The 13,265-nt window shown below is 49.5% G+C and overlaps 1 protein-coding gene across 2 annotated transcripts in view; it reads right to left on the reverse strand.

The window, feature by feature from the left end:
* The window catches only part of TRAF2 (TNF receptor associated factor 2), a 37,763-nt gene that overhangs the window by 3,029 nt on the left and 21,469 nt on the right, over positions 1-13,265 (reverse strand). For both annotated transcript variants that reach the window (XM_012808281.2, XM_023516117.1), the window contains exons 5-9: positions 13,084-13,245; positions 11,450-11,524; positions 3,806-3,880; positions 1,432-1,713; positions 790-967 (exon numbers count right to left, since the gene is read on the reverse strand). In XM_012808281.2, the coding sequence (XP_012663735.1) occupies positions 790-967; positions 1,432-1,713; positions 3,806-3,880; positions 11,450-11,524; positions 13,084-13,245 (772 nt within the window). The remainder of the gene's footprint in view (positions 1-789; positions 968-1,431; positions 1,714-3,805; positions 3,881-11,449; positions 11,525-13,083; positions 13,246-13,265) is intronic.

A 13,265-nucleotide genomic window follows, 5' to 3' on the forward strand; every position in this document is an offset into this window, starting at 1 on the left:
CAGAGGACACTGGCCTCTCTACAGGAGGTGCCCCTTCCAGATGTTGCCTTGGATTCCCTCAGTCTGGAATGAGCAAGGCAGAGCACAGCAGGGAGATCCCTGGCACTCGGGGATTTAACTAGCAGTGCTTTAAATTCAAACAGGAGAGGAGAGAAGCCTGTGTGTCAGCCCTGATTCTAGAACCTAAGATCTAACAAGTGGGTAAACACGAAAAACTGCACATACAAGGAACGCTCCTATCCCTGGAGCACCAAGTCTACGAAGCACCTTAGCAGGGACACAGTAGCCAGGCCTTAAGTGGCAGCCTCTGGAGCGCCTGCGGCTTGGCTACCCTGCCCTGCTCCCCGCTGCCCTCAGTGCCCTTCAGAAGAGACTCAGGAGCACCCCTCAAGGACCTCACAGTTGGTTGAGGCTGAAGAAAAGGAATGTGAGGACACCCTCACAGGGTTGCTTTCAGCAAAACTGGAGCTGAATGGGGGCGGGGGACAGTCAGACCAGCTCAGCCCTGACACCTGAGAACCACCTCTGCCTCCTGCTGCTTCACCCCGACCCTAGGGCCATCCTCATTGCCTTCCAAGGCTCCATGTGCCCAAGGACAAGGCTACAGGTGATGAGGAGCAGACCAGGCCTCAGCCATATGACTCACTCCTCAGGGAGGTGCAGATGCTCCTGAGGGCAGCTGAGGACATCCTAGCCCTGCCCCTGGGAACTGTGCCATGTGTCCACTAGGGAAAGAGGACCCAGGGTGCCCAGGAAAGCAGAAGTCATGGGGGCTTTCTAGAACCAAACCTGGGGAGAAGATGGCAGGTGTGCGCCCAGTCACAGCCTCTTGGCGCTTCCTGGCAAAGTCTGAAATCTTCCAGATAAAGACCCCATCATAGGTGGACGCCTCCATTTCAAGAACTTTCTGTTCCAGGTCAGCCATTGCCAAGTCCTTGAGGCCGATGCTCCTCTCCAGCTGCTGTACCTGCCAGGCAGCAAGACCATCTTTTCCCTCTCACTGGAAAAGCAGTGGCACTGAGCCCAGCCTCCCACAGCCACCAGTCTTGGACACCACCAGGACAGCCATCCCCAGTGTTCCTGAGTAACCCTGGGCAAGGCTTCTGCTGAGTCTGTCCCTCTCCACCTGCCTGGCTTAAGGCAGAGGCTCCAAGTCCACATCAAAGGCTGCTGGCCAGAAAACACACTCAGAAGCCAGACTATGCCGGGCACAGGCCATCACTAACTCTGCCCTCCCAGGCTAGGGAGAAGAGGTTCCAGCCCATAATCTCCTCGAGTCAGGTCCCTCACAGAACAGGGCCAAAGCCTCCTGAAGAAACCATGCTGGGCAGGGGTTTGCAAATGGGAGTTCTGCCGTCCAGATCCCAGAACTCCTGACATGCTAGAACCTTCAAGGACAAAGATAATGCCTTCCTCCCTGCAGGCACAGACCTTGTTACTCAGGGCTTCAATCTTGTCTTGGTCCAGCCGGTGCTGCCTGCTACAGGCCTCAGCTGTCATGGCTACCCTCTCCACCTCCCGGTTCAGGACACAGACGATGTTCTCAAAAGTGGCCGTCTTCCTCTCCAGTGCTTCACACCTCTGCAGGATCTCTGATCCCACCTGGCTCTGGTCTCCTGAAAGGGGCTTTGCCTCCAGGACGGAGCTCAGCAGCATGGCCAGGTGCCCCTGCAGCCACTGCGCCTCATGCTCCTGCTGTTTCTCTTGCTCCACCTGAGGACACAGGGCAGGGAGGCTGCTGGCGCCGTCTGCTCTGACCCGGGGACAACCATAGGTGGGCCTCAGCTGACCTGAAGGGACAGAGGTCAGAGCACAGGAATGCCCAAGACTTGGCCATGGCTTGGTCTTAGTGATTTTTAACTTTTTCATTTACATGACAGCATTTGTTGCTGTCTAAAAGCCAAGTATGTTTGAAAATTAACCTTCATATATATAACTTACTTGCTTTTATTTAAAAGAATTAAAGGAAAAACACCATTTTTAATAACTTGCTCAATGGGGAAAGGTGAAAAACAAAACATGGGGTAGAAGCTAGTCTTTCTTAAACATCTCTTTTTTTTTTTTTGCAGTTTTTGGCTGGGGCTGGGTTTGAACCCACTACCTCTGGCATATGGGGCCAACGCCCTACTCCTTTGAGCCACAGGCACCGCCCAACATCTCATATTTTATAGATCTGTTTACTACTCAGTAGTTTTCAAACTACTCAGTAGTTTTCAAACAATAAAATTAAAAAGTATTAAAGACACTCAAAAAATTAAAAGAAACAGATAAATCTGCATGTGTACCCTGTTAGAGGCACTGAGAGATAAGAGAACTAGACAAGAGGATGCCCATGTCTCCTCCCAGGAGCTGTGCTGCTGGGACTGCAATGTGTGAGGTGAGGAGGAAGCAGACTGCAGCAGCACGTGGGGCTGGATGTGCCAGGACAGTGGCCACAGAGCAAACTCTTGTCCTCAGCTTGAATGGCAAGTATCATCATCATGGACTCTTGCTGCATTTATCTTCTGACCACTAAAAAGACCCAGAAATAAGGACCAAGGCAGCAATAATGAATACCACTGGGCCCAGGCAGTCTCTAAAACTTCATTCTGTACAGGGGACCTAGGTTCCTTGGAGGCAGCAAATGCCAGGCCTGAGCAGGAAATAGACAAGAACTGCACCCATGTAGAAAGCAGGAGACTACCCCATGCAGATGAGGGGAATAAACAAAAGTGAAACACCTAAAATTATATGCATCAGTTACCAAACAAGAGCACCACCTTGACCTCTCCTACAGATGCTGTGAGGGATGCCTGCCTGGCGGGCCGCCTGGTGCACTTGCCCTTGGCTGGCCCAAGATGGCCCAGACCCATGACCTACCTCCCTCTAATCCATCACGCATACACCTTGGCCAGGGCCTGCCGCCAGGCCCAATGCCCCTCAAGCGGACATAGTAGGGTCCTGACCTCAGAGGTACCCACTTCACAGGGAAAGATGGACGAGGAACAAGACGAGAGTGTAGGCTCGGGACAGTGTTATCTGCATAGGGGGACGGGCTTCACAGAGACAGAGGTGTAGACACCTGACAGGTGTGCAATGTGCCTGGCCTGAGAAGAGAAGGTGTGCTCGAGGACAGGCAGGCCAGTACGCAGAGCAGAGAAGAGGCAGCAGAAGTGAGGTCATGACGAGGTCACAGAGGGTGGGCACATGATTTCTGAATCACCAGTGAGGTATGAAGGCAGAAGCCACAACAGGGTTCTAAGTCAGAAGTGCCATGGTCAGAGTTCCATTTGCAAGCAAAACAGAGCAGGCAGGAGTCTAAAGAAAGTCTGGTAAGCACTGGGGGCCAGAGATGAGGACAACTTGGGCAGGGGAGCAATGGGAAGTAGGGGAGGGATCAAATTGATGGCTGTGGCTAGAGCTGAGGGTTAGAGAGCTGTTGCTCTTTGGAGGGCCTGGGAGGACAAGGTGGAGAGGGACACAGAATAGCAGCCTTAGAGTGGTCCATGCTATAATAAGTCTGAGATGTCCACCTGACTTCCAGGAAGGCTCAAGGAAACAGGTGGATACTCACGTCTGGTCATTCTCAGGGACAGGGGGTAGTTAAAGCCAGGGGTGCTAGGAGACCACCAAGAGGATGGGGATGGGAGTGGCTGACAACCTGGGACTGTGCCCAGGACACTCGGACACCTGAGGTGGGACAAGGAGGCTGCTGAGAAAGGGGCTGAGAGGGATGTTGGGAGGAAACTGCAAGGAGCTACGACAGAGGCCAAGTGAAGACTGGGAGGAGACAACCCAGCAAGCCCAATGCCAACCCTGGACTCACCGTCTCCTGACAGCCGACGGTGTGGAATCTGCAAGGGACTCGACACTTGCCACAGGTCTTGATGTGGTCCTGGAACTGCAAAGGGACAATGTCATGACTCATGCTTCTCTGTTCCGACCCACTCTTCAACACTGGTGCCCAACTGAAACTAGACTTTACACAGAAGCTCTCAGCCTCCTCACTGTCATGCTACACAGAACCTAAGCATCTGTTTTCAAAGCTGCTTCCTCCCACTGCCCACACGAGCGAACACACACCTGTGTACATGCGCATGCCACAGGCCCTGCATGTAACTGGGTGGCCAAGTGTCTCAGGGTGCCTGAAGAGTCACAGAAAGCAGTACCTGTCATCTATCAGTCCCCAGGATGTGTGGGGTGGAGGCCCCAAGGCCTTGGTGTCACCTCACATGAAGAGCGGCTGGCCTGACCCAGAGTCAAATGCCTACTGCTCACTAGTGTGGGGATGGTGTAGGACATGAATCCGAATCATAACATGAAATCCAGAACAGGGTGGCTGTGCACTGACATTTCGTACATGATACAAACAGCATCTCCAATCAGTGAAGGAAAAAAAGGCTACCATTTTGGTAACTTGTATAATGATGAGGGGACAGCGAGGGGAACAAAATAAACACAAGACCCTTCCTCCCTCTTCCAGGTGGTGTGGCAAGTGTACTGGAGCTGTAAATGAGAGAGAATCAAACCTGCAAATACCAGAGAGAAGAACAGAATTTCCTCTACACCTGGGAAGCGGAAAAGGTCTTAACTATGAATCTATTTCCAGACGCAGTACAGAAAAACCTCAAACAGTGCCCCTTTAGATAGATGACCCAAAAAACCACCTGGGCAAGTCATGAACAGATCCTTCCCCATGAGAGGAATGCAGGTGAACTTTAAGCAAAAAGCATTTAGTCACATTCACAATTTCAGAGACGGAAAAGTGATACTACCCTCGTATTTCTGAGATTGGCTCCAAGACCTCTCGGGGATACCAAGCTCCTCACTTAAGGGGCTCTCGTCCCTTCTGTGAGACGCAGTAGTGTTTGCATGTGAGCGTGCACATGCTCTTGCATGTTTCAGGCCATCCCTAGACCACTGATAATACCCAATACTCTGTAAGGCTATGTAAACAGTTGTTGTACTGTATTCTTTAGGGACTAATGACAAGAAAAAAGGATATACCTACAGAGAGTACAAAAATAATATATACACTTTTTTTTTGGCCAGGGCTGGGTTTGAACCCGCCACCTCCAGCATATGAGGCTGGCACCCTACTCCTTTGAGCCACAGGTGCTGCCCTTTTTTTTTTTTTGACAGAGTCTTACTATGTACCCCTCAATAAAGTGCTGTGCCGTCAAAGCTCACAGCAACCTCAAACTTTTTGGACTTAAGCGATTCTCTTGCCTCAGCCTCCCAAGTAGCTGGGACTACAGGTGACCACCATAATGCCTGGTTATTTTTTGTTGCAGTTGTCATTGTTTAGCTGGCCTGGGCCGGGTTTGAACCTGCCACCCTTGGCGTATGTGGCTGGTGCCATAACCACTATGCTATGAGCGCCAAGCCCATATACACATTTTTAAGAAAAGAAAAAACTATATTAGATTTGTAATGCTCAAGTCATGTTTGACTTCTGCAATTACAAGAGGTGTTCAACATGACTTGTATTGATTATTTGTTATCAATGTACACTGAGTATTACAATCAAAGACGCAAGTTTTCTTTCTGCGTATTTTTGATCTGCAGTTGGCTAAATCCCCGGATGTGGAACCCATAGACTCAGAGGGCCAAAAGTATTTCTCACCTATCATACAAGTGAAAATCCAAGGTCAACACTACACTGTCATCTGAGGAAATGACTCTCCCACACTGTAAATGAGATACTCACAGACATGAAATCCCTCTGTCCTAGAATGCACCTTTAATGTTCACTTTGGTGCTATGTAACCTGTCTCTTTCTTTCTCTGCCTAGACTTGGAAATTTCCACCACAGAAAGCTGAATAAGAAGTGATGGGAGGGTGGTGCCTGTGGCTCAGTGCATGGGGCGCCAGCCCCATATACTGAGGGTGGTGGGTTCAAGCCCGGCCCTGACCAAACTGCAACAAAAAAAAATAGCTGGGTATTGTGGCGCGCGCCTGTAGTCCCAGCTACTCGGGAGGCTGAGGCAAGAGAATCGCCTAAGCCCAGGATTTGGAGGTTGCTGTGAGCTATGTGATACCATGGCATTCTACCAAGGGCAATACAGTGAGACTCTGTCTCTAAAAAAAAAAGTGATGGGAAAGGCCAGGCACAGGGCTCACATCTGTAATCCCTTGGGAGGCCAAGGCAGGTGGATCACCTGAGCTCAGGAGTTCGAGATCAGCCTGAGCAAGATTGAGACCCATCTCTACTAAAAACAGAAAAAGTTAAGCCAGGTGTCATGATGGGCACGTCTTAGTCCCAGCTACTTGGGAGGCTGAGATAAAAGAATCATTAAAGCCCAGGAGTTTGAGGTTGAAGTTGCTATGAGCTATGATGCTATTGGAGTCTACCTAGGGTGACAGAGTGAGACTCTGTCACCAAAAAAAAAAAAAAAAAAAAAGTGATAGGGACCCAGAATGCCTGTTGCTCTCTGGGGAGGGCAGGTCTGGGGAAAAGGCATTGCTAAAAATGAGGGGAGACCACAGTCCTACAACTCTGCTCACAGCAAGTCCCGTGGAAATGGAAAGCCAGGTGACTGTCTGACCTCCTTGAGCCTCAGTTTCTCCCCTGGGGTTCCCGTGAGGGCTGAAGGTCAACTCCAAGAGCCCCCATACTGTCAGTGACATCACAAACAGGCAGGTGCCCCATCCCCGAGGGCATAGTGGCCTTCCACTGAACCCCCCAGAGGCCCCTCATCATTTCCAGCGAGTCCCACACACTGGCATCCAAAGAAACGGCTCCTGACACATCATATCCCACACTCAGCTCAGTCCTGCAGGTGTTTCCAGACATGCGGTTGAGAGGCCCAAGCCTGGCTCCAGCAAAACTCCAGAAGCTGGGGGTGGGGTGGCACAAGGGAGCAGCTCCAACAGACTTAGTGCAGCAACCACTGTCCAATCATGTACATGTTTTACATAATCAAAAAGAGAAAATTTTTTAAACTGCTAAACTTTAAAAAGAAATGGAAGTAAATGAATTGACTGTAGACCAAGTCTGACATAAATGCACAAAAAAAATGTATTCCAGCTGACCTCAGAACACAGTATTTGAAAAAAACACATCTCTGTAAGACATACTGCCAAGGACAAGAAGAACTTCAAAGAGAGTAAATTTTATCCAGTGGTCTTACTAGAATACTGTGGCTATTTTTATTTTAAACTTACTGTACATAAAGGATAAAGCTAGTTAGTATGTTAACACTGCTAAGAACCAAAATTTTCAGCTTAAAATACAAATATAAAATTTAAAAAGATAAGAGAAATCCCTATAATATTATGTAAAAATTAGAATGCCAGTGTGAAAGCACACTCAGCTCCTTCATGGGGCACAAACTCCCGCAGGAAGCTGGCACCAAGACCACAATGCCTATAGTCCAGAGTTCTGTACCTCCAGAGGCCAGACGCTGCCAGCCCAGGTGAGGGGTGTGGGAGAAACAGACCCAGGGCCACTGGAAAGACCCTCAGGCTGGAGAGGAGGCCCTGTGGGTAGGCACATAAAGATGCGATGGATTAAAACACACTGAAATTGGGCAGTGCCTGTGGCTCAAGAAGTAGGACATCAGCCCATATAACGGAGGTAGTGGGTTCAAACCTGACCCCGGCCAAAAACTGCAAAAAATGCAAAATAAAAACCACGCTGAAATTGCTGGGCGAGGTGCTCACTCCTGTAATCCCAGCACTCTGGGAAGCCTAGGTGGGTAGATTGCCTGAGCTCAGGAGTTCAAAACCAGCTGGAGGTCATGACAGGTGCCTGTAGTTCTGGGTACTTGGGAGGCTGAGGCAAGAGGATCACCTGAGCCCAAGAATTTGAGGTTGCTGGGAGCTATGACACCACTACACTCTACCCCACAGCAAATGAGTGAGACTGCCTCAAAAAACAAACAAGCAGCTTGGCACCTGTGTGGCTAAGGCGCCAGCCACATACACCTAAGGTGGTGGGTTCGAATCCAGCCCGGACCTGCCAAACAACAATAATGGCTGCAACCAAAAAAATAGCTGGGCGTTGTGGCGGGCGCCTGTGGTCCTAGCTACTTGGGAGGCTGAGGCAGGAGACTCGCTTGAGCCCAGGAGTTGGAGGTTGCTGTGAGCAGTGAAGCCATGGCACCCAGACCCAGGGTGACAGCTTGAGGCTCTGTCTCAAAAAACAAACAAACAAACAAACAAGGGAGAGACCATCTTCCAGTAACTCACCAAAATGACAAACACAAAGGGAAAGAGGAGAGGCACCCGATACATGTCCTCTAGGCCTTTTAGAAAACATGGAGTTGTTCCTTTGGCCACATATATGTGAATCTACAAGAAAGGTGATAGTGTAGACATCAAGGGAATGGGTACTGTTCAAAAAGGCATGCCACACAAATGTTACCATGGCAAAACTGGAAGAGTCTGCAGTATTACCCAGCACGCTGTTGGCATTGTTGTAAACAAGTTAAGGACAAGATTCTTGCCAAGAGGATTAATGTGTGTACTGAGCATATTAAGCACTCTAAGAGCCAAGATAGCTTCCCGAAACATGTGAAGGAAAATGATCAGAAAAAGAAGGAAACCAAAGAGAAAGGTACCTGGGTTCAACTGAAGCGCCAGCCTGCTCCTCCCAGAGAAGCCCACTTTGTGAGAACCAACGGAAAGGAGCCTGAGCTCCTAGAACCCATTCCCTGTGAATTCATGGCATAATAAGCATATAACATAGTACACAGGAGTAACCAGTGGACCTATTTAGGTGCAAGAACCTATTTATTCCCCATGAGCTCATGGCATAATAGGTGTACAGCATAGCACACAGGATAACCAACAGACCCCAAGTAACAGTGATACAAGGTGCTGGGACCTATTTCCCATGAATTCAAAAGTCAATCAATGCTTTGTCACATTCAATGGCAAGGTGCCTCCCTGAGCTACTGGAACCTCTTCCCTATGAATTCATGGCATTGTAGATAAAAATAATAGCCTACTGCTACTGTAAAAATATTTTTTGTTCATTCACTAAAAGTGTGATTTTTTTTCCCCCAAAGAAGTATTAAAGCAAATTTTAATGTTTCCTAAATAAATAAATAAGTAAAATTATGGAAAGCTGCATGTTCAAGACAGTAAGAGAAGAAGAAGGAGGAGGGAGAGCAGCAAGAGAGGAGGAGAAAGACACACACAGACACATGGGGTGCAGGACAGAGGAATGAAGTGACTGGTGCAGCGGGGTCACCTAGGCACCTTACTGTCTACTTTCCTTATTCTGGAAAAGGAAAATCACAAGTAAAGCATAAACTCCTGACTGCTTAGTACAAGCCATGCCAGGCCAGCCAAAGAGCTGATGGAGATGACACAGTAGGAGACACCCTGTGAGTAATCTCCAGGCTGTGCCCAGCAGGGAGCTGTCACTGCAATCAAGCTTGCCCTCACAGATACAAGGCACCAGGCAGGCCTCCTGTCCTCCACAGGTGGCATCACATCAGCCACAGCCCTTTACAACATCCCCAGCAGGCACTAGAGCCCGAAACTCACATCAGGCTCCCAAAGAGAGCTCCAGCCCCCAGGTGAAGATCAAGTGGCACTTGCCAGACCCAGTGTGCAGAACACTCAGTACAACAAATGAATGAGGGGAGAAGCCCCACCCCTGTTTCAGAATTTGGGCTGTGACCTGTATTTAAACAGAAGCAAACCAGACAGACAAGGAGATAAACATGCACACACTTGAGGGCCAAGAGGGCAGAGGGCTCCGCCAGCCTAACCTGCCACCCTAGAAGGCATAATATTCCCTTCTGTAGCTTCAGCCTCTGAGCAAGCTACCCTCAACCCTGCCAGCCCAACAAGGAGGAAGGCCTTGAAAAACACATATGCTAGAATGCAGTACTGTCGTCACAACTCACAGCAACCTCCAACTTCTGGGCTCAAGCAATCCTCCTGCCTCAGCTTCACGAGTAGCTGGGACTACAGGCGCCCGTTGCCACGCCTGGCTAGTTTTTTCCTTTTTAGTAGAGACAGGGGTCTTCTTCTTGCTCAGGTTGGTCTCGAACTCCTAAACTCAAGAGATCTACCCACCCACCCACCTCAGCTTCTCAGAGTGCTGGGATTATAGGTGTGAACCACCATACCTGGCCTCAACTTTAATTTAGATGTTATCCAGCAACTATTTCTTTTTTTTTTTTTTTTTTCTTTTTTTTTGAGACAGAGCCTCAAGCTGTCCCCCTGGGTAGAGTGCCATGGCACTACAGCTCACAGCAACCTCCAACTCCCGGGCTCAAGCGAGTCTCCTGCCTCCGCCTCCCAAGTAGCTGGGACCACAGGCGCCCGCCACAATGCCCGGCTATCTTTTGGTTGCAGCCGTCATTGTTTGGCGGGTCCGGGCTGGGAATTCGAACCCGCCACCTTAGGTGTACGTGGCTGGCGCCTTAGCCGGTTGAGCTATAGGCACCGAGCCCCAGCAACTATTTCATTCCTGTGCAAGAAGCCATTTTCTTCACAGGACTAAGAATAGGAGAAAGTGAAATTGTGCGAGTACCAAGCCATGAATCCCTCGCTGCTATCACAGACTATGTATGTGTACCCTACTTTTCACACCCAAAGCACTTGCTGCAAATACCAAGCTTTGAGGTCAATACCAACATTTCTACCAGGCACAGTGGCTCATCCCTGTAACACTAACACTCTGGGAGGCTGAGGCAAATAGATTGTTTGAGCTTAGGAGTTCAAGAATAGCCTGAGCAACAGACTCCATCTCTACTAAAAATAGAAAAACCAGCCAGGTATTGTGGCTGGCACCTGCAGTCCCAGCTACTCAGGAGGCTGAGGTAAGAGCCCAAGAGTTTGAGGCTGCTGTGAGGTATGATGCCACAGTATTCTACCCTGGATGACAGAATGAGACTCTATCTCAAAAACAAAAAAAAATTTCTTTTCTTTTTTTGAGACAGTGTCTTACTATGTTACCCTGGATAAAGTGCCATGGCGTCACAGCTCACAGCAACCTCAATCTCTTAGGTTTAAGTGATTCTCTTATCTCAGCCTCCCAAGTAGTTAGGACTATAGGCACCTGCCACAACACCCAGCTATTTTTCTGTTATAGCTGTCATTGTTTTTTAGCAGGCCCAGGCTGGGTTCAAACCCACCAGCCCTGGTATATGTGGCTGGTGCCCTAACCACTGAGCTACGGGTGCTGAGCCAAAAAACCTTTCTCATAAATAGCACATGGAGGGTAATTACAACTATAATGTTTAATTTTCACAATAATTAGGACACAACTTGCCCAAAAGTAACAACATATACTGGAAAATAAAAAAAGGGGTTCTCACTGTAGCCACTGGCACACTCAGGAGAGTGGCCATACTACACATCTGAATATTCTGTGACCCCCCCTTCAGGTCGCTGTCCCTTTGGACACAAGGTCCTAATCCTCCCCACACCATGCAGCTCGGGACCCTCATTATCAACACTTAAGTGGCAACTTTGTGGTCCTCAGAGGGCATGAGCAACAGTTTACCTTCTCCCGAGAGATCTTCTTCTTGCCGCAGCCTTCACAAGTCAAAGGGAACTTGGGGCAGACTTCGTGGTGAGCCTTGAAAAGAAGTGAGCAGTGTTAGTATGGCCTCCCACACGGGGCAGAAAGGAATGTAAGGGTGGATGTGCATAGGCTTAGGCTGCGGCCAGTGCCTGAGGGGCCATGGGAATGTTCTGGTCACCCTCCACCCTGGGCAGGATCCTGCAGGCACCACTCAGGAGCTTCAGAGACTTTAAAACTCTCTCTTTTTTTTTTTTTTTTTTTTGAGACAGAGCCTCAAGCTGTCCCCCTGGGTAGAGTCCCGTGGCATTACAGCTCACAGCAACCTCCAACTCCTGGGCTCAAGCGAGTCTCCTGCCTCCGCCTCCCAAGTAGCTGGGACCACAGGCGCCCGCCACCACGCCTGGCTATTTTTTGGTTGCAGCCATCATTGTTGTTTGGCGGGTCCGGGCTGGGGATTCAAACCCGCCACCTTAGGTGTACGTGGCTGGCGCCTTAGCCAGTTGAGCTATAGGCGCCGAGCCTAAAACTCTCTTTTGCATTTCACTAGCCTCTAGGGCAGCGGTTCTCAACCTTCTTCTCCTAATAGAAGGTTGAGAACCACTTCTCTAGGGACATAATGAAGACAGAAATAGATGGTCTAAACGGAGTACATCACCATTCTGCAGCCCTGACTTAAACAACAGGCTTTTGCAGGGACAGAGAATGGTGTGAGCTAGTGGTACTTCCTGACAGGACTATGCTGGCCTCACACATGACACCTCCAATAGAGTCTGATATGCTGCTGTGGGCCCCACACAACTCTGGTCAGGCCAGTCCACAGGCAGCATGGACAGAAGAGCACTTTTGTCCCAAGAAGAGAAGACACCCACAGAGACTATTCTAGACTGAGAGGCCCAGAGACATTTCAGTGAAATGCAGAGAGGAACCCTGTGACTCAAATCAATCAAATTAAGAGACACAGGCCATAACACCACAGTCAGCCCTATACATTTCACAGATACATTCTAAGCAATGTTTGGATGAAATGACACAAAGACTTGGGTGGTTTTTTTTTTTCTTTGAGAGTCTCAAGCTGTCACCCTGAATGCCGTGGCATCACAGCTCACAGCAACCTAAAACTCTTGGGCTTAAGCGATTCTCTTGCATCAGCCTCCCAAGTAGCTAGGACTACAGGCGCCTTCCACAATGCCTGGCTATTTTTGTTTTTGTTGTTGCAGTTGTCATTGTTGTTTTAGCTGGCCCGAGCCAGGTTCGAACCCACCAGCCTCTGTGCCACATGGCTGGCACCCTACCCACTGAGCTACGAAGACTTGTTTAATAACAGTTTAAGGTGTGATGCCCAGGCCTTTCAAGCTACAGGGCTGATGACAGAGTGAGGTGACACAGCACCTACTGCTACCACCTAGAGTGTTGGAGCTTTTCTAAAACAAAAACACTTTTTAAAGTATTGATACTTGGTGCTGACTTCACACCCATGCTTAGTTCCTCCGAGAACTTTCTACTCCCTTGGTTTCAGGGAAATAACTATGGCCCACAGGGCTGATTGCAAAGAAGCCAAGCCAGCCCCATCCCAGTGTAGCCACGGCCACACAGGCTGTCCCCTGCCCATGTACCTTCACATCTGTCCCAGAGCAGGGTGCCCGGCAGTGCCGGCAGCTCAGGCTCCTCTCTGGGCACTCGTGCTCCAAGTGGCGCTCCTTCTCACCAAGGCGGACCAGGCTTTTGCAGGCAGGGCACTCGGTCAACATGAGCGGGCAGCGACCTTCATGGCAGCTCTTGCAACAAAAGGAGCCAG

Source organism: Otolemur garnettii, unplaced genomic scaffold (assembly GCF_000181295.1).
Source record: "Otolemur garnettii isolate 467f Iridium unplaced genomic scaffold, OtoGar3 scaffold00087, whole genome shotgun sequence".
Lineage (NCBI taxonomy): Eukaryota > Metazoa > Chordata > Mammalia > Primates > Galagidae > Otolemur > Otolemur garnettii.